At 52.3% G+C, this 19,663-nt stretch overlaps 1 protein-coding gene across 1 annotated transcript; it reads left to right on the top strand.

Annotated features, from left to right (window-relative positions):
* Window positions 1-1,495: 1,495 nt before the first annotated feature.
* ETV3L (ETS variant transcription factor 3 like) lies at window positions 1,496-14,946 on the top strand. Its single transcript, XM_007171829.2, has 6 exons — window positions 1,496-1,510; window positions 9,152-9,271; window positions 9,365-9,602; window positions 9,858-10,047; window positions 10,479-10,599; window positions 14,140-14,946. Exons 2-6 carry the CDS (start codon window positions 9,208-9,210, stop codon window positions 14,598-14,600), a joined length of 1,074 nt encoding a protein of 357 aa, XP_007171891.2. The 5' UTR covers window positions 1,496-1,510; window positions 9,152-9,207; the 3' UTR covers window positions 14,601-14,946.
* The last annotated feature ends 4,717 nt before the right edge of the window (window positions 14,947-19,663 follow it).

Genomic DNA, 19,663 nt, shown 5'->3' with positions numbered 1-19,663 from the left:
GAGAGATACCTGGGGTAACACGTCTTGGCACTAACCTCAGTCTTCCTGGCTATAGCTCTCTGTCCTCTATGGAGATCAAGTTTGCCTCGTCCTGGCTAATATTCCTCCCTTCTCCCTGCATCCAACTCCCTGGAACAGTGTTCTGGACCATCCCTCCCTTTGTAACCTCTTTCCTTTTTGCCCTTGATGGGCTCGGAGTTCTGTCCTCCTGCCTCTCCCCCAACAAGGACCCTCTCTTCGTGGCCCCTGGCTCCTGTCTCTTCCAGCAATCAGCCTCTCTCTCTCACCTTTCCATCATGTTAGCTCCGGTTGATTTAACCAGAAAACAACCCCCAGAATTTAATTCCATGGCCCTCCATTCCCATCTCGATCAGCTCAAGGCTGGGAGGGGCTGTGTAATGATGGGGGAGTAGTGGGGGAGAGAGAAACTTGGCCTCCCAGAGTCAAGGAGAAAAAAAAAAAAGAAAATCATATTGATTCCCCAAAGACAGCCATCAATCTTTTCCTCCCCACTAGGGATTGGGGAGATTGGACGCAGGCCCAACAGGCTCCAGGGTCCCTTGGTCCCCAGGACGTTAAAAGCAGAAGCTCTGGTCTCTGACATCCTCCCTCCTCTAGTTTCCCCTGAGGTCAGTTACCTAAATCCTCCATGCCCTCCCCAGTGTATTCTGGAATCCTACCGCCTTATCTTGTTCCTGCTATTTCTTTAGCAGGGTATCTGACACCCCTGCAGTTACTTTCTCCTGTCTGGTTTATGACTTAGTTGACAGTTCTTCTTGCTGTCTAACTTTGAGTAGTATTTATAAAGAAAAGGAAAAATCTATTTTCTAGAGCCCTAAGAGGAGAGAGACATAATAAGTGCTTTAAAAACCTTAGAGAAAAGGTGACTGGGTAAACTATTAGTTTCATTTTAGGACTTGAGACTAAGAGGAAATTTACAGATTATGAGGGTTCAACACCAGTACGAGAGCGGAGGTGGGACCTGGGACTCCGAGGGAAAAACAGGGAGTGAGGTAGTGTTAAAGAGTCAGAGGTTATGAAGAGGGGGTTCTTTTCCAGGCCTGGACTCATCTCCACAGGACGTTCTATGAGAGAAGGGCTGACTTAAGAGTGGGAAGGGTAGACAGCTGGAAGGACTTCCCGGCAGTTCAGTGTCCCTTTTCCTAAAACTGAAGCGGGTGTAGCCCTCTCACCAGTCTCCCTGTTGGTCAGATGTTTCAGGAGCCATCTGCCCCAGAGGAAGGCTCTGGATGCAAAGGACCCAGTGGAAGACACTCCCTCCCACCCCACCCGCCCACAGAGGTGGAGGGGGCTCAGGGCTGTGGTACCACTGGCCCCCGAAGGGTTAATGCTATTGTCTGAAAAACCACATCAGCTCCCCTGGGAGCTTGGAGATCCCGCTCTCATTTTAAGTAACCCTAACTCAGCGCGTGATGAGCGAGGGGTCGCTGGGCGAGGCGTGCGCCAGAAGGAGCCGCTGGACTGAGCCCGGAGAAGCTGCTGCACCAAGGTAAGGGGCTCTGGTGGCAGGTCTGCCGCTGGGGCTGGCCAGAGGGACAGCCCTTCTCCTCCCCACCCCTACCCCAGCTGTGGAGCCAGTCGCAGAGCAACTGGGAAGAGGAAAAGAAAGGAGACACAGGCACGGGGTGAACATGAGAGCCCAAGGGCCACACTGAAGCCGCCTAGGAGGGGCCAGGCTTTTCCACCCAGGTGTGGGACAGCGCAGAGGCAGTTGTGGGGCAGTCAGGGCAGGGGGGGGGGGGGATCCCGGAAAGACAGCAAGTCTGGCATGGTACCAGGCTCTTCTCCCCAGATGGGGCACAGCTGGGGTCAGATGTCAGCTCACTGGGGCAGAGAAGACTCCTGGGATAAATGGGGCCAAGTCAGGCTCTTGGGGCTGAATGAATGAGAGCCTCAGCCATCCCCGTGCCCTGTTGTCTGTCCCTACAGGGAGTTCAGCGGCTCAGAGAGCTCACTGCTGCCATCCGTGTGGCCAGGTTGAAGGGCAGTGGGGGAGGGCGTGGGCATCACAGCGTGGGCATCACAGCGTGGGCATGGGAAGGAGCAGGAGGTGGTCCCAGGGAGGGCAGAGTTAAGGCTGTGCTCCCATCTGAGCCAGGCTGGGATGAAGTGACATCTCTGATGGAGTGAAGGGATTCAGCCCCGTCCATCCGCTTCCCTCGCTTCCTCAGACTCCTGGCTTCTTCCCAAAGAACGAGGTCCAAGAAGCCTGAAATCTAAGAGCTCGGGTGCCCCGTGTCAGGCGCACCCCTGTGACAGTTGGGGCGGAGGTGGGCTGTGTGAGGCTGGACAGGCACAGAAGGCGATGCTTCTATGGCAGAGAGAGGTCTTACTCCTCTTCCCGACAGACAAGCGGAGAAGGACTGGGAAGAAAGTGGTGCCACTGCCACTCCACCTCCAACGCTTTCTGGTCCTGCTCGAGGGCAGTGGGGCCCCGTGGGGAGAGAGTCCGGGGCACATGGATGGAGTCTCGCGTTGGGTTTGGCGCTTGCTTAGTGGAAGCTGAACTTAGGGTTCATGGTAAGATTGGGTACGAGGGCCAGGGTTGAGGCGGAAGCGGGAAGCGGACATGGCATCGAGGGCTGGGGACTGAGTCAGAAAGCGTCAGAGGCCCCCAGCTGGTGAGAGCGCCCTGGGAGGCCCGCTGCCTGCTGCATTCCTCGTCCCTGTTACTCAGCCCCAGACAGGCCTGCCAGCTCATCCCAGCTCAGCACTTGGCTGGGAGCTTTCACTTCCTCTGGCTGGCCAGACTCCTCAGCCACCTCAGCACCTACTGGAGGGGGATTTCTTGTCCCCTGGGTGGGGAGATGAAGGGAAGGATCGGGGGTGTCCAGTCAGGGGGATCCCCTGGGGCCCAGCTGATGGGAATGAGATGAAAGGAACCGACACTGCGTTTGTGCTGGGGGAGAGGGCAAGGGGCCGCTGCAGGGCTGGGGGGAGGGGAGGGGGACTGGAGCAGACTGGGTCGGGAAACTGGGGGCCTGGGTTTTAGTTTCCATCTCTGAAGCACAGGTGAGAGACAGGAGGGCAGGAGAAAGACAGAAAGTGACCAAGAGAGACAGTGACAGAGACAGCACAACAGAGGGCAGGCTGGGTGAGAGGTGGTGAGGCAGGGACACCCTCTAAGGAGGAAAACGGGCACGGGGGAGGCAAGACAGACAGATCACTTGATTTGCAGACAGGAGACAGTGTGATCTGTAGACATAAGACGTAAAGGCAGGAATGGAGAGACCAAGGGAAACTGAGACAGAAAAGGATGGACAACAGAGAAAAAAGAAAGTGAATGGAGCTAGGGAAGTAAGACAAGAGAAGCCTGGTAGACAGGAAGTGGAAACAAGGAAGAATGAGACTTGAGAAGGGAGAGGAGAGAAACTGTAAGGAAGGAGGAAACAGTTGAAGACTAAAGGTCAAACAAAGTGAAACAGAGACTTGGAGGGGCCAGACCAAGGGAGCAGTGGGTGTGAGGCTGGAAGCTGGTCTCCTGACACCCCAATTCCCATTCCCCAACCCCTGGGTCCTTGAGGGGTCTGTGACTTTCCCCATGACTTTTAACTGCCCTTCCTGCCAGGCCTGGGGGTGGAGCATGGGGCTGTCTGGGTTTGGATTTCGACTCCATGGAGTTACACAAACCTTTTAAATCCCACGGCCCCCAGGGACCACAGAGACAAGAGCCAGAGACAAGTCTGCAAGGGGCTGGAGGGGTGGGGGTGGGGTGAGGAGGAGGTAAAGATCTGAGACCCGACGTGGGGGAACTGGCAATGGGAGCAGGTTGAGAAGGAGCCTGGAGAGGGGGCTCAGGGCTGAGGAGGAGGAAGGAGGGATTCAGGGGAAGTAGGGTGGACCCTGCTGGGGCAGCGGCAGAGAGAGAGGCGCCTCTCCCAGGTGTGGGCTGATGGCAGGAAAAGCTGAGGCTGCGGGAGGGAGATGGGGTTTAGCTGGCCAGATTCCCAGCCAGGGAGCGTCCAGAAGGGCTCCTCTCTGCCCTAGGCTGTCTGGGTTTGGCAGAAGAAGGGACAAGATGCCCTTGGTGAAGAAGGACATCGATCCCTGCCCCTCCCCCAAATTCCCCAAGGGAAAAGGTGTTGGCTTTGCCCTTCCGAGGCCCCCAGCTGGTCTTGCTCTCCCTCCTAAGCCGCTTTCGCTAATAGCATTAAGGGAGGTCTCAGGACTAACCGCTCTCCACTTGGGGTTGAGATCAAGGGGAGAGACCAGAGGCTTCTAATCAGACTGGGGATTTGGCCGGAGGCGGGGCGGGGATGAGGAGCTTGCTGGACGCTAACAAGCAGAAAATATTACACACACATCCCCCCAGCCTGCCATCTCTGTGTTTCCCTCATTGCCCCTCAGGGCTGGTTTCTCCACGCTGATCTTTCCGTCTCCCAGGGCTGTATCTGAACCTCACCTGTGTCCACAGCAGCCCCGATTTCCGCGATGCCATTTCTCTGTCTCATTCTCTCTGATTCACTCTCTTCCTCGCCGACCCTCTTGCCCTCTTTTTGGCCGCCTTTGAATTTATAAACAGTCCGTTTTCCCACTCATCAATCAAGCAGTCACTGAGAAGACTTCGTTGTGTCCAATCAATCAGATTATGGGGACAATCCACTTTAGCAGCTTAGAAGGGCCAACGACAAAGTGACTTTTGATGCTAGTTTCTACTTTGCAGAGAGGCAGCCTTGTCTTGAGCTCTGACCTTTGTTTATCCTGGGCGTGTTCCTGTCTTCCTCACTTCTCTGTATTCCACTCTGCCCATCTGACGGTCCTCTGGCTTCCCCTCGCCACCCCCCCACTGTTGATCATTTTTCTGGCCAAGAGCCCACCTCTCAGGTTTAGACTGGAGCACCTCCTTCAGGACCCAGGACCTCCTGCCAGCCTTGCCTCTGCTCCCAAGTTTCATCCTCAACTTTTCTGCCCTGACTCACTAATTACAGCTCAGAGCCTGGAGTCAGACCTGTTTGCATCCGGCTCCACCACTTGCCCTGGGATCTTATGCAAGTCTTCTAATCTTTTGAACCTCGATTTCCTCAGCTTGCAAAACAGAGATAATAATACCCACCACGAAGGGTTGTGAAGATTCAATGAAGTAACATAAGAAAAAAAAAAGTCAAGCCCAATGCTGGGTTCATGATAGGGGCCCAGCTCATATTAACTAAACTCTTAAAAATGTAAAATCTGCTTGGGACACTTCCTTTGGCTCCAACATCTAGGTTAAGGCTCTCTTTTTTATCATCGTTATCGCTATTGCTTTTCTTAAATAATTACCTAAAGCCTGCATGTGTTGTAATGAGCGCTTGTGTTGGCCAAGGGGATTAATCCTATTAATAGCAATCAGAATGATCGTGATGATGACAATAATAATTGCTCGCTACTGTAACTCTTCAAGAAACACAAAGCTCTTAAGAACAGGCTCTCTGATCATTCAAGATTGGGTTGTGATCCTTTGTGATTTATGGTTCTCAATACTTGTCCTCTGAGGCCACTGCACTGATCCTGCAGTAGGGTCTGGTGGGGCTGTTCAGAGCCTATTAGCCCCAAGCTCCAGAGCAAGAGGGAGGGAGCTGGGCGATGGGGGTAGTGGGACAGAGTGGGACCACCTCCCCCAGCCTTAGGGAGCACTGCCACCAGAGTGTGGGTTAAAATGAAGCACAAGGAATTAAGATTAAACAGCCAGAGCAATTCTTAGATGTAAAGGTAGAACTAAAATCTGCTCCTCTCTGAGGGTTCCCCACGGCCAGCTCAGGGGCTCCAGCAGAAAAGGACGGACTTGAGAGCAGATATTTGGCAGGACTTACCGACGGTGAGGATTTCCACATCCAGAACCAGCAAGCTCTTCAGACACGCGAGGATCCAGGAGGGACTCTCACAAACGTGGGAGAGGCCAAGGAGGAAGCTGCAGCATTCAGGAAACCCGGGGTTTGACCCACTTTGGCTTCATATTTTAGATTTTGTTCTTTGAGGGAGCAGGAGAGAGGGTTTGGTAGCCTACCTAGGTGGCTGAATATTATAAATTTTGTATTTTGTATTAAGTTCTTGCTTTCCACTCTTTCACTTAAAGAGCTGTGTGACCTTAGAGAAGCTAGTCAACCCCTCTGAGCTCCATCTCATCTGATACTTCCTGTGAGGTTCAGGGTGTGTCAATTTCTCAGCACAGTGCAGAGTGCCCCGAGTGTCTGCTCTGCGGTGGGTTTATTGTTCTCTTCTTGCCAGATCCTAAATCTACCCTGAGGTCTCAAACCCTCCAGACCAGGAAACATCATCAGATCCAGCAGGAGGCACTGCAGCCCTAGGAATTCTATCTGCTTCCTCCAAGGAACAGTCCTCCTTTGGAATCTCTCACCTCTGCACCCCCTATTTCCCCACCCATTTTCCTAAGATGAGGTAGGAGACATCCCAATCATCTGGAGGTTAGACAAGGGAAGAACTTCCCAATGGAAAGAGCAGGAAAGGAAGGTGGGAGAGGAGTAGGGGCATCTGCTTCAGGGGAGGAAAGGAAGGAGAGAAGATTCCAGAATATCAGCTATCAGTTTAGAGACAGATGGATGGGTGGGAAAACCTATTCACCCAGATTCAGAGTGGGCACGGACCTACTCATAGCCCTGTCTGCCTTAATTTCAAGAGATGCTCTCTGCTGGGGCCAGATTGGGTACCCCTGGACACACCTGCCCCCAACAGGCTGTAGGTTTGTCCACTGGCCCACCTGGAGCTGTGTGTTCCTTGGGAAAAGGAGAGCAAGAGACCCGGTGACCTCTTAGGGTGGGGGGAGGGAGGGCAGGGTTGGAATTCCTTGACTTTTTATTTTATTTTATTTCATTTTATTGAAGTATAGTTGATTTACAATGTTGTGAAGATTGCTGCTGTACAGCAAAGTGATTCAGTTATACATAGATATGTATTCTTTTTCATATTCTTTTCCATTATGGTTTATCACAGGATATTGAATATAGTTCCCTGTGCTATACAGTAGGACCTTGTTCTTGGGATTCCTTGGGATTCCTTGACTTTCCAACACCCACAGCTCCTTAATGCTGTTTCCCATGGATTCTTGCTACTCAAAGTACAGCCCATGTACCAGCAGCGCCGGCATCACCTAGGAGCTTGTTAAAAATGCAGAATCTTAGGTTCCACCAAGTCCCACTGAATTAGAATCTGCATTTTAAAGAGATCCTCCGGTGACTCCTATGCACATTAGAGTTTGAGAAGCACTGCTACAGAGGATTTGTTTCAAGTCTTAAGGCAGCACAGTGTATGAGAAAGTGCCGTGGATTAGGAGTGGAGGTGGGATGACCATACACCACGTGTCAAGTTGCTTTCCCTCTCTGAGCCTCATCTGGAAAGTGAGAAGGCCACTCCAGATAAGCCCTCACATGCCTCCAGACCTGACGGCCTAATAAGTTCTGGTTGAGAACAGCCCTCGCCTCATGCCAACTGCCTCAGAGATGGAAACCCAGAGCCCAGGTGGTGTGAGCCGGTCCCCTGTGCGCGAGTAGTCCGCTGCGCCCGGGCCCAGCCCCAGGAGCAGGCCTCTCATTCTCCCATCCCTCCTCATCCTCTGGCCTATCAGTTCATCTTGCAGTAGTGACAGTAGAAGCCAGCTTTTCGCACCATCCTCAGTTCCATCCGGAAGGCTTTGGGACTTAGACATTTCCTCTCCTCCCCTCACCTGCATCAGGCAAGTCTATCTCACTAGAGCTCGTTCCCCAGTCTTCCCCCCATCTCAGTGTCCACCCCCATCCCACCCCCAAGCCAAATTGGGAACCAGCAAGATTCCATCTTCCTTGCCCATGGTTCATTAATTCAACAAATATTTATAGAGCCCCTGTGAGTACAAGGCCCCGGGCTAGGATGAGTTCCGGGGAGCCAGCAGGGAAGAAGACAGCCAGGGTTCCTGGCCACAGGGAGCTGACACTCTGAAGGGGAAGACAGATATTAAACACATAGTGACACCCTTGATAAATCCATCACCATTCATTGATTCTACCAACAATCATTTCTTTTTTTTTTTTTCTTCTCATTAATTTATTTTGTTTTGGTAAGTATAGTTATTTTTATGACAATGCTATTTATGCTTATACATAATGTGTTTATTGTTGTTTTCAAACCAGTTAATAAGTACTTAAAATATTTATTTTAAACTTCTAATATGATCAATGTGATAAACATAACCCATAGAAATAGAAGTAGTTTGGGGATGTCAGTTGTTGCTAAGAGTGTAAAATGGTACTGGGACTAAGGGGAACCTCTGGATTACCCCAGCATCACTGTTTGCCCAGGTGCCATTGGTTGGTGGTGAGGGGAGGCGGGGGAAGGGCATAAACACCTTTCCTGGATGCATGGAGCGGGGGGTCGGGGTGACATTGAGCAGTACTATAAAGGGGGTGACAGAGCTCTGAAGACCAACCTCAACTAAGTTTTCAGGAATGAGAGACTGCGTTCTAGGGAAGCTAAGGGACTTTTCCAGAGATGCCTAATACCTTGTCCAGAGGAGGGTAACCTAGGAGTTCCCACATTCGGCACTCACTGTGGTGACTCTGTTCTCTCAGGACACACTGTCAGGTGCTTGGCAGGTGACTTTTGGGCGTGCTACTGGCGGTGATTCTGGGGGAACAATCATTTCTTGAACATCCACGACATGCCAGGCACTCTGCTAGGCACTCGAGACTCCTCAGTGAATAAAACGCACAAAAATCCCTCCTCTTCTCAAATGTAAAATTGTTCTAAGTACTATAAAGGTGTGGGTTTGTGTATCTGCCAACTCCTCTCACTCAAGGTTTAGAAAGAGCCAACGATTAATTACATTTTCACTTGTCTCCTCCTGGGAAAAACCCCAATCCTGTTAAGCCCTGAGAAAAGATCTCATTCTCTAAATCCCCCAGTGGCGGCAGGACCTAGGACCCTCTGCATTCCTCCCCATCTATAAAGCGGCTCAGCCTCAAGCCCCGAGCCCTGGGTCAGCCCCTGGCCAGTGAGGAGGTCCCCAGGCGAGGCTGGGCCCAGCCTGGCTAGGGGGGAGCTTCCTGCCTCAGACCGTGCTCCCCTGCCTCAGTCTCCCTTTCCTCCCCTAGTCTCATCCCTCTTCTCTCTTTCCTTCCTCTTTCACCTCCTTCTCCCCTGCCTTCTTTCTCTTCCTCCTAAGAGGGGACCATTTCCCCCCAAGACCCAGACACAGCTCTTGCTCCCCCGGAGCGGACAATGCACTGCAGCTGCCTGGCTGAGGGCATCCCCGCCATCGCCTCCCGTAACCTCTGGATCTCAGGTGAGCCTCCGCCAGGTGCCCCAGCTGTGCTCCGGCAGTGCCCCAGAGGCCTCGGGAGCAGTGGGACGGCGCTCACTCCCCTCTCCACCCCAGGCCTGGCCTTCCCCGACTGGGCCTACAAGGCCGAGTCGTCCCCGGGCTCCCGGCAGATCCAGCTGTGGCACTTCATCCTGGAGCTGCTGCAGAAGGAGGAGTTCCGCCATGTCATCGCCTGGCAGCAGGGAGAGTACGGGGAGTTTGTCATCAAGGATCCAGACGAGGTGGCCCGCCTCTGGGGCCGCAGGAAGTGCAAACCACAGATGAATTATGACAAGCTGAGCCGGGCCCTCAGGTGAGAGGAGGCAGACAACGTGGCCAGACAGGGCAGAGTTCAAAGAAAAGAGCTGTGGTTTCTGGCACCCCTGTCAGATTCCTGCCCCTCCGAGGCCTGGGAAATGCTCTGGAGTATGGTAAGATGTCCAGTGGTTATCCAGGAACAGCTCGGGCTTTGCCTTGCCAGCCTGGGGACAGGGGTTGTGGCTGGGTCTCTGACTGCATCCTCCCAGCCACTGGGCCAACCCTTTATTCTCAACCTTGGAATCTCCAGGTATTACTACAATAAGAGGATCCTGCACAAGACCAAAGGCAAAAGGTTCACTTACAAGTTCAACTTCAGCAAGCTCATCGTAGTCAACTACCCTCTGTGGGAGGTGCGGGCACCGCCATCCCTCCACTTGCTGCTGGGGGCCCCTGCTCTGTTTCGACCAGCCCTGGTGCCCATGGGTGTACAGAGTGAGGTAGGCATGAAGGCTGGTCCTGTCCCCAGAGCTCCACCAGAACCTGCCTCTCTGTCCAGGAGGCCCCCAGCCCTCCTCTCTGCCTCAGGGGCCCATCAGCTTTCAATGTTCTTCTCCCCCTGCATCCTAGTCCCTGTGTGTCCCAGGGGTGGGAGTGATACTCTGAATCACCCCTACATATTTAACAATCCCTGTAGTAGAGCACCTGCCTATGAGAGAGGGCGACTCCTTCTGTGCCAGGATCACAGGGAAGGGGGTGGGGGGGGTCTCAGGGGAGGGTCCAGGACATGTGGGCAGTGCTGACTTAACAACCATTATGAGAGTATTTCATTATTTTAATGACTGGTCATTAAAACAAACAATGTATACTGGGGAATACATGCCAGGCAGGGCCCATTCAACCCCTGAGCCTGCTTCTCCTCACTCCCCAGCTCCTGCATAGCATGCTGTTCAGCCATAGGGCCATGGCAGAGCAGCTGGCTGGACAGCGGACCCCTCAAGGACCACCAGAGGCCTCCGGGGACAAGAAGGGAAGCGGCAGCATTGTCCACCGTGAGTGCTCAGGACTGGGGAGGGCCCAGGGAATCTTAAGCAGAAGAGGGGAGGACTCTTTTGATTGAGCACATGGGTGAGGGGGCATGAGTCAAAGGATAAGTCGTGTATTCATTCAACAAACATTTATGGCTCACCAGCTATTTACTAAGTGTGGGGACCCAGAGATGAAAGATGGCTCTCAAGATGCTCGGAGATCAGTAGGGAGCAGAGATGGGAGGATGCTGAGATTCAGGGAAGCATGAGGTGCTATGGGAATGCAGATGAGTTGGGGCTTCCTGGAGGAGGCTACACCTGAGCAGGTGAAGAAGATGGAGAAAGATGCCCAGGCAGAGGGAACAGCATTTGTGAAGTAAAAAGCTGCAAGTGAGTGTAGTAAATCTGAAGATCTGCTGGTAGCTTACCGGGTGAGAGTAAGGTGCGTGATGGGAGGGGGGACAAGGAGGCGGGTGAGAGACGAGGGGGGCGAGGCGGACAGGCGTCTGGTCACGGAGGGCCTCAGGAGCCATGCTGAGGGGGCTTGGACTTGATCCTGTGGACAGGAGGGACCCAGAGGGAGAGGCACATCCAAATGTTCATTTTACAAAGACGACTTGGGTTGATGTAGAGTTTGGGGTGGAAGAGGCATACAACTGATGTTGGAGGCTTTGAAGATCATCTAGGCAGAGGATGATGGGGACAGAACCAAGGCAGGGGCCATGGGTGGAGAAGGAGGCCCAACTGAAGAGAGATTGGGAAGATAAAGTTCACCCATTCATTCCCTTATTCACTCATTTCTTCTTTCAACAAATAGCTCATGGGCTCCTGTTGAATGTGCCAGGCCCTGTCCTAGGGCCAGGGGTGCCAATGTGAGCAAGATTGCCTTTATAGAGCTTGTAGACAAGAGGGGGTTTGTGGACATTCAGTTAATAATCCAACAAGTAGATACGTAATGATAATTGTGCTAACTGCTACAGGGAAGTTCAGGGTGCAGCCAGGAAGACTTCCTTGACAAAGTGACATTTGAGCTGAGACCCAGAATGTAAATCGGTGCCAGCTTAGTTCAGAGGGAGAGAGGAGAACATGGCAAGCAGAGAGAATAAGGTGTGCAAAGGTCCTGGGGCAGGAAAGAGGAACCGGGAGGAAGCCAGTGTGACAGCACATGGTGAGGGAGGGGGACACGGCAAAAATGCAGGCAGAGGCCAGTTCTTCCAGGGCTGTAAGCTGGGAAGAGGCAAAGTCAGATTTTCTGTGAAAAAGATCACAGAGACACTTGACCAACACAAGGCTCTTCTGCAGAGGCCCAAGACCTATCCCTCCACTTCTGGCAATTTCATGGAACAAAGACCCATGGCCCTCACCCCACCCAAGTGCAGCTGAGAGCCCAGAGGTCCCACCTCCCAGAGAATGCAGGGCGCCTGGCTCTGGGTCCTCATGAGCGCAGCCAAGGCTGTGGGCGTAGGGCGGCCCAAGACCTGCTAGGACTCGTAGGGCCACAAGTCTGGCAGCCTGGAGCAAGACAGCACCTGAACACCTCTCTGTTCTTCCACCCACACCCACCCCTTCCCAGTGCTGGGAATGCCTTGGGCACAGAGCTGCTCTCTTTGGGAAACTATGAGGGGGAAACCAAAAAATATTCCCTGGCGAGCCCCCGCTTGACGTGAGGTATTTTGCACCTGCCTGCCCTCTGCGGGTACACAGGCCCCGCCTGTGCTTGGGTCCTGGGGCACACTGAGCAGCTTTAGGTCCCTGGGAGCCTAGTAGCAGCCACATGCCCACTTCCGGATCGGGACTCCAGAAGGGTGTGCCAGCCCTTCACTCCACCTTCGCTCACAGCATTTGGTGTCAAGAGAAGAAGCTGCTGGGCTTCCCTGGTGGCGCAGTGGTTGGGAGTCCGCCTGCCAATGCAGGGGACGCGGGTTCGAGCCCTGGCCTGGGAAGATCCCACATGCCGCGGAGCGGCTGGGCCCGTGAGCCACAACTGCTGAGCCTGCGTGTCTGGAGCCTGTGCTCCGCAACGGGAGAGGCCACGATAGTGAGAGGCCCGCGCATCGCGATGAAGAGTGGCCCCCGCTTGCCGCAACTGGAGAAAGCCCTCGCACAGAAACGAAGACGCAACACAGCCAAAATCAATCAATCAATCAATCAATCAATCAAAAACATACGCATCTGATTCAAGATCCTCATTAAAAAAAAAAAAAAAAAAAAAAAAGAAATTGCTGAAAATCTTTAAAAAAAAAAAAAAGAGAAGAAGCTGCTTCTGGGCAGAAGAGAGGCCAGGACTACTGAGCCAGGGGCAGAAGCTGCAGGACCAGAGCTGGGAAGGGGCGGGGCGGGGTAGGAGGACTCTTAGACCCATCTCCTCCACATGTCTACTCAGCTGTGGGGCCCTGAGCGGGGACTCTGCCCCCAGGAGCCCCAGGGGACACAACCTTCCTGGGGGAAAACAGCAGTCTCCACGTCATCTAAGGACCCAAGAAAAAGACGGTGACCTAGGAGAAGGTACACTGTGGCAGGGGTCTCCACGCTTTTCCTCATGAAGGATCATTTTTACTATTTTCCCCTTTCACAGATCCAACATCAGAAATATTGTTCCTACCAAATAAATCGGATGAATTAAGTAATAACTAAATTGTTTTTCCACTTTTTACTAACTATAGCCCTGCTGATGTCATCCCCTTGGGTTGATACTTGCTAAGAAAAAATGTGGAACTGTAGTTAGGTTTTTTGAACTATAGAAAGTGGTGTGAAGTTCTATATAATCATCTCCAGAGATCCCAGGCTAGGAGCCCCTATTGCAGGATCCTGGGGAAACAGGGAAGATTTGGAAGGAATGGAAGGAGGGAGGGCTTCTTGGAGGAGGAGAGCTATAGGCCAGAGCCAGCCAGAGAAGGGGAAGGCTGGGGCTCACCCCACATGCTTGGCCTCACAGCTCAGCAAGCCCCATGATGCTGCTTGATCTTAGCTGGGAGCAGGGGTTTTATGGATGAAGGAACTGAGGACTGAGAATTTAAATGACAAACCCAGGGTCACACAACTAGATCTTTGCCCAGCTAGAATAGAACTAGAGTCCTTTGCTACAGGGACGAGGAGAGTGAAGAATGGATCCATTGAGTTATGGCAAAGAATACCCTCATTCATTCATCCAACACATTTTTATCGAGCACTTAATACGTGCCAGGCTGGGTTGGATCCCAGGATCCAGAATAAAACAGATACAGTTCCTGCCACCACAGTGCTGGGAACACAGATATTAAATAATCACACAAATGACTCCTGATTCTGAGCGACGGGGCCCTGGAGGAGAGTACCAGGAAGGATGAGGGGGTTGTCCAGGGGCTCTCACCTAGGCTGGGAAGGCTCAGAGGCTTCCCCAAGGAGATGACATTTACCATAAGATGTGAAGCAAAGAAAAAAGGAAGGTGCACAGGTGGGGAGAGAAGGTTTCAAGCAGGAGCAAAAAGAAATGGGAAGTGGGCAGAGAAAGGAGACATCTCCAGTGGCGGGGACTCACTGACTCTTTCTCTCTCTCTCTCTCTCTCTCTCTCTCTCTCTCTCTAGGACTTGGCTCTGCCCCAGCCCCCTGCCGGCTCAGCCCTTGCTGCCATTTGGGGAGCCCCCACGATGAGCCTCCCAGTTTTGCCTCCTTCACCCCTCCCCTGCCACCCCCTGTCCCCTCTGACTGGCCCCACCTCTCAGGGCCTTTTTTGCCCCCTGTCCCTGCAGGGCAGCACTTCCCAGGGTCCTCCATGCCGGACACCCTGCTCCCAGGACCCGCAGGGGCCCCAGGGGCCCGGCATTTTCCCGGCCTTCCTCTGTTGGCCGGGCTGGCGCAGGGGGCTGGGGAGAGGCTCTGGCTCTCACGCCTGAGGCCCGAGGGGCTGGAGGTAAAGCCTGATCCCACGATGGATCCCAGGGAGGGCTTCTCCTCAGAGAGGCAGGAACCCTACATTGTAGAGGAAAGTCCTGTGTCCCCCAATCTGGAGAACTTCAAAGCAGTGTGGCCCTTGGATCCTCCTTAATGGGGGAGGAAGCTGTGAAGTGGGGGTGTGTCCCCCAAACTCCATCTCACCTCTTACCTACCTCCCTTCTGGCTTTGCTCCTTCCCCTGGCTGGAAACAGCTTTAAATTGTAGAATGATCTGAAGGAACGGAGTTGCACCCAAGGAGATGGGGGGCATCACAGGGAAAAAGCGAATGTGGGGATGGGGAAAACTGAGGCAGAGTGCCCCCTCCCACCAAATTGCTAATCAGATTAAGGAGACCTTCTTAATCTCAACTTTTTTTGAGGGAGAATGAGAATAAGGTTTCCACAGGTTTCCATCATTTGAAAGACCCCATACCTGCCCACGTGAGACGGGAAATTAAGAGTTTAAGTTGGGGAAGGGTCAGGAGTTGTTTTGTTCCCCGAGTCTCAGGGCAACTCCTTTCTTCACTGGGGCCCTTGTCCCTCATCAGGCTAAGGTCTCCCCTCTCTCTCCTGCCCCTCCGTGCAGCTCTCTCCGATCCCTCTGATTTCTGTGACCCTGGGAGCTCCTGTCCCCTCCTTTCCCCAAGACCCAAGCAAGAGGGGTCAGGAGGGATGGGCCTCCTCAGCTCTGTAATACTCCACGGCAGACCATGAATAAAATGCCCTTGGCAAACCTCCCTCTTGGCTGACCACCCCCTGCTGCGTTCCTGCTGCCCTCTGATCTGGTTTGGAGCTAAACACCACCCAGGGTTCCTGATGGGAAGGGGGGAGGGGGGTTTGGGAGGAGGAGTAGGAACCAAGCAGCAGTAGGAATCAAGCCAGCCACTCTCCTCCCTTCTGCTGCCATCATGTCCCAGAGAGAAAGGCTGAAACTGTAGCCCGAGGAGCTGCCCTGGCCAGTGAGAAACCAGCCTCAAGGAAGGAACCTAACAGCAGAGCAGGGGTCTTCACAGAATGACCCCCAGATCCCTGCCATGGACCTCTGAGGAGAGTTTTAAGGGTTGGGGATGAAGGAGGGAGTTGGAAGGGGTCCCTCTCCCTCTGCACCCCAGGTCCTGAGAATGACAAGGGGAGCCCACTGAAGCATCAGGTGGCTGGGGGAGGAGGGGACACATAGAGAGGGGTCTTTTGCTCAACCAAGGGAAGGCCACAAGAGAAGAATGTCCCAGGAGCCAAGGCAATGGAACCATATTACTCTCCTATCTCTAGGCTGCCAATTACACGTTTAGGATTTGTCTCCACTTTCTTCCCATGATGGAGAGCAGAAACTAAGGAGGCACAGAGGGTCCCTTTGTCCATCATTTGTCCCCGGCCCTCATCCAAAGAGTAGGGGTGCATCCCTCTCTCAGAGCTCCCTATTCATTCTACTACCCACTGCCTCTCAGTCCTTTGTGGCAGGCGCATGTTCTCATGGATGGACTGGGGAAGGAGAGACCCAGAGTAAGGCAGGGCTAAGCCCTCACCGCACAGAAAGGTTAAGACGAGCAAGGAACCCAGCTCCCAGGCTTCCAAGCGGGGTAGAGGCCAGGAGAAAGGATCTGTGAGTGGGCTTCTTCACAGTCTCCCTCCCTTACCCCAGACGCCAAAAAAGGGGACCTCAGAGTGTCGCTCCCAGGAGATCCTAGGAGCTACAGTGAAAACTGCTTCTCACTTGCTCCCAAAGTCACAGGCCCATCCCCAGCCCTACAAGAAGGACAAACACCCAGCCTGGGGCTTTCCCATCATCCTGTCCAGTTTGGAGAGACAAAGAGCTAGTGTTGTCTGCTGTGGCGCAAAGAACTGGATCACACTGTCATAGGGTTTGGGTCCTGTTCAGAGAGGCCAGCCTCGGGAACAGGGTCCCATAACAGGAACCCCCATGTGCCCTCTGCCTGACCCCTCCTCCTCTTCAGAAGTTTGTGGTTGCTATGACCCCCATGTTTCAGACAATGAAAAATGCTTTGTGGTCACTTTTCTAAAATTTCTTTTTGGAGTAGGTGAACCCAGGAGACTGAAAGCTCAGCTTCAGCGGACATAAATTTCCAGGTGGTGCACTCTGCGTTTTAGACAACAGATTCAAGGAGAGCAGAGTTTCTCAACCTCGGCACTATTGCCATTTGGGGCTGCAAAATTCTTAGCTGTGAGGAGCTATCCTATGCATTCCAGGATGTTTAGTATATCCCTGGCCTCTAGATACGAGTGGCACCCTCCCCCAGCCTCCTCTTCTAGACCTGGTGAAATGTTCTCCCCAGGGGAAGAAACAGTGCCTGGTTGAGAATCACTTAAGAAAGGCTTCAGCAAGTCCAGATGTTCTGGCAAAGATGGGACCCAGGCTCGAGCAACGCGAAGAGAACTGTTGGTTTCCACGTTACAAGAGTGCCCTCTGGTGGCCAGAGTCAACACCAGCGATCCGAAGAGCTCAGAGCTCGGGACCAGGCTGGGTGGGTAGAACCCATGCGGGGCGCTGTTTGAGGTGAAGGGGTGATGGGCACCTTGGAGTCTTCCGAGGGGAGGAAGGGAGTTGCAGGATAAAAATATTTTATAAGAACCCTCCTATTTCAAACCCCATTTGCAAATCATGGACTATTCACCAAAGGATCCACAGGTCTAATGGGAAAACAGAGGGCAGATTGTCAGTTCCTCTGGTACAATCGGGTGCAGCCTCAACCCTGGACATCACACCCTCTGGCCCTCTGGGGCCATCAGCCTCCTCTGAGAAGAGCACAGAGCAGATACTCAGCCTTCTTCTAGGAGGGGTGGGAACCAGGACAAGACACAGCAAATTCAGTTCCCCCACCACCCGTGCTCCCAGGCCCTGGACTCTGCTGCACCAAAGGCAGGGACAGAAGCACACCTGGGTTCCAGCAGAGTTTTAGGGCGTCAGAACTCCCAGGCTTCATGAACCAGACATTAGTAGCCATAAGGGACCTTTGAGATCATCAAGTTCAACCCCCTAATTTTACAGGCCCAGAGACAAGAAGGGACTTGTTCAAAATCATACATGTAGAAGAGCCAAATTTAGAACATAAATTTCCTAATTATCAGTTAATGTTCTTTCCATCTCACCATAATCACACGGATTGAGACTTTAAGAGACCCTTAAAATTCCTTAGAAATAAGAGCAGATTATATACTGAGAGGGAAATTTTAAAAGTTATTCCTGTGTGATTTTTTTCTTTTTTTAAAATAAATTTGTTTATTTTATTTATTTACGTTTGGCTGCGTTGGGTCTTCGTTGCTGCACGCGGGCTTCCTCTAGTTGCTGTGAGCGGGGGCTACTCTTCGTTGTGGTGCGCGGGCTTCTCATTGCGGTGGCTTCTCTTGTTGCGGAGCACGGGCTCTAGGCGCGTGGGCTTCAGTAGTTGCGGCTCGCGGGCTTAGCTGCTCTGCGTCATGTGGGATCTTCCCGGACCAGGGCTCGAACCCGTGTTCCCTTGATTGGCAGGCGGATTCTGAACCACTGCACTACCAAGGAAGCCCCTTTTTTTATTTTTTATTTTTTTTAATTAATTTATTTATTTATAGCTGTGTTGGGTCTTCATTTCTGTGCGAGGGCTTTCTCTAGTTGTGGCAAGTGGGGACCACTCCTCATCGCGGTGCGCGGGCCTCTCACTATCGTGGCCTCTCTTGTTGTGGAGCACAGGCTCCAGACGCGCAGGCTCAGTAGCTGTGGCTCACGGGCCTAGGTGCTCCGCGGCATATGGGATCTTCCCAGACCAGGGCTCAAACCCGTGTCCCCTGCATTGGCAGGCAGATTCTCAACCACTGCGCCACCAGGGAAGCCCCCTCTTTTTATTTTTAATTGAAGTATAGTTGATTTACAATGTTGTGTCACTTTCAGGTGATTCAGTTCTTTATATATATATGTTATTTATATATATTATTTTTTATATTCTTTATTTATTTATATATATTATTATTATATATTACTTATATATATATATAATTTTTTATATTCTTTTCCATTACGGTTTATCACAGGATATTGAATGTAGTTCCCTGTGCTATACAGTAGGACCTTATTGTTTATCTATTTTATATATAGTAGTATATATCTGTTAATCCCAAACTCCTAATTTATCCCTCCCTGCCCCCTTTCCCCTTTGGTAACCATAAGTTTATTTTCTATGTCTGTGAGTCTATTTCTGTTTTATAAATTAGTCTTGTGTAATTTTTTTTTTTTTTTTTTTTTTTTTTTTTTTTTTTTTTGGCTGTGTTGGGTCTTCGTTTCTGTGCGAGGGCTTTCTCTAGTTGTGGCAAGCGGGGGCCACCCCTCATCGCGGTGCGCGGGCCTCTCACCGCCGCGGTCTCTCTTGTTGCGGAGCACAGGCTCCAGACGCGCAGGCTCAGCAGTTGTGGCTCACGGGCCCAGTTGCTCCGCGGCACGTGGGATCCTCCCAGACCAGGGCTCGAACCCGTGTCCCCTGCATTGGCAGGCAGATTCTCAACCACTGCGCCACCAGGGAAGCCCCAGTCTTGTGTAATTTTTAATATGACCATAGTAGCAAACATTTTCCTTTTTGTGTGCATTTTGGCGCTTGATTACATATTGTCTAGTGCTGTCCTCTAATTGTCTGATTTGCATTAATATGGTGTCCCCATAAGGCTGGTCTTCTCAGGGTGGTGCAACACACACTAGTTAAATGGAAGGTGCTTTGTCACTGGAACACTTGATTAGCATACGGAAGAGGCCTCGGAAATTTCAAAACAAAAACAGAAGCAAAGTATTTGCTGCCCTGAATCATTGCTGGCAATGAGGAGAATCCCTATCCTCTCCCTTTTTCCCCCTAATGAAGACTCTGACCAAGAGGGGAGAAAAAATTCAAGCACCGTAGATGCTTTATACACACACGTATGAACACACACACATACGTATATATAATTCAACAAGCATTTCTTAAGTGAGAACTACGTGCCAAACACCGTGCTGCCAGGTTCTGAGGTGCCCTTGAGACACTTTCATCTGTGAAGTGTCACAGACAGCGTGGCTGGAGTCAGTGCCTTGCGTGGAACGTACGTGACTTGTCCGGGGAGAGGAGGGTGGGGTAGCCGGGTCAGGGTTCGGCAGTCACAGCAGATGACTGAGCACTTGAGAGGCAAGGTTTCTGCATACATGCGCAACACCTAATTTAAACGT

This window comes from Balaenoptera acutorostrata, chromosome 1 (genome assembly GCF_949987535.1).
Source record: "Balaenoptera acutorostrata chromosome 1, mBalAcu1.1, whole genome shotgun sequence".
Lineage (NCBI taxonomy): Eukaryota > Metazoa > Chordata > Mammalia > Artiodactyla > Balaenopteridae > Balaenoptera > Balaenoptera acutorostrata.
This window is presented reverse-complemented; position numbering and strand designations above follow the sequence as displayed.

Coding starts and splice junctions, on each gene's coding strand:
- ETV3L (XM_007171829.2), top strand. CDS start 9,208: ATGCACTGCAGCTGCCTGGCTGAGGGCATCCCCGCCATCGCCTCCCGT. Junction 9,603..9,857: donor AAGCTGAGCCGGGCCCTCAG/GTGAGAGGAGGC, acceptor TGGAATCTCCAG/GTATTACTACAATAAGAGGA. Junction 10,048..10,478: donor CCATGGGTGTACAGAGTGAG/GTAGGCATGAAG, acceptor CTCACTCCCCAG/CTCCTGCATAGCATGCTGTT.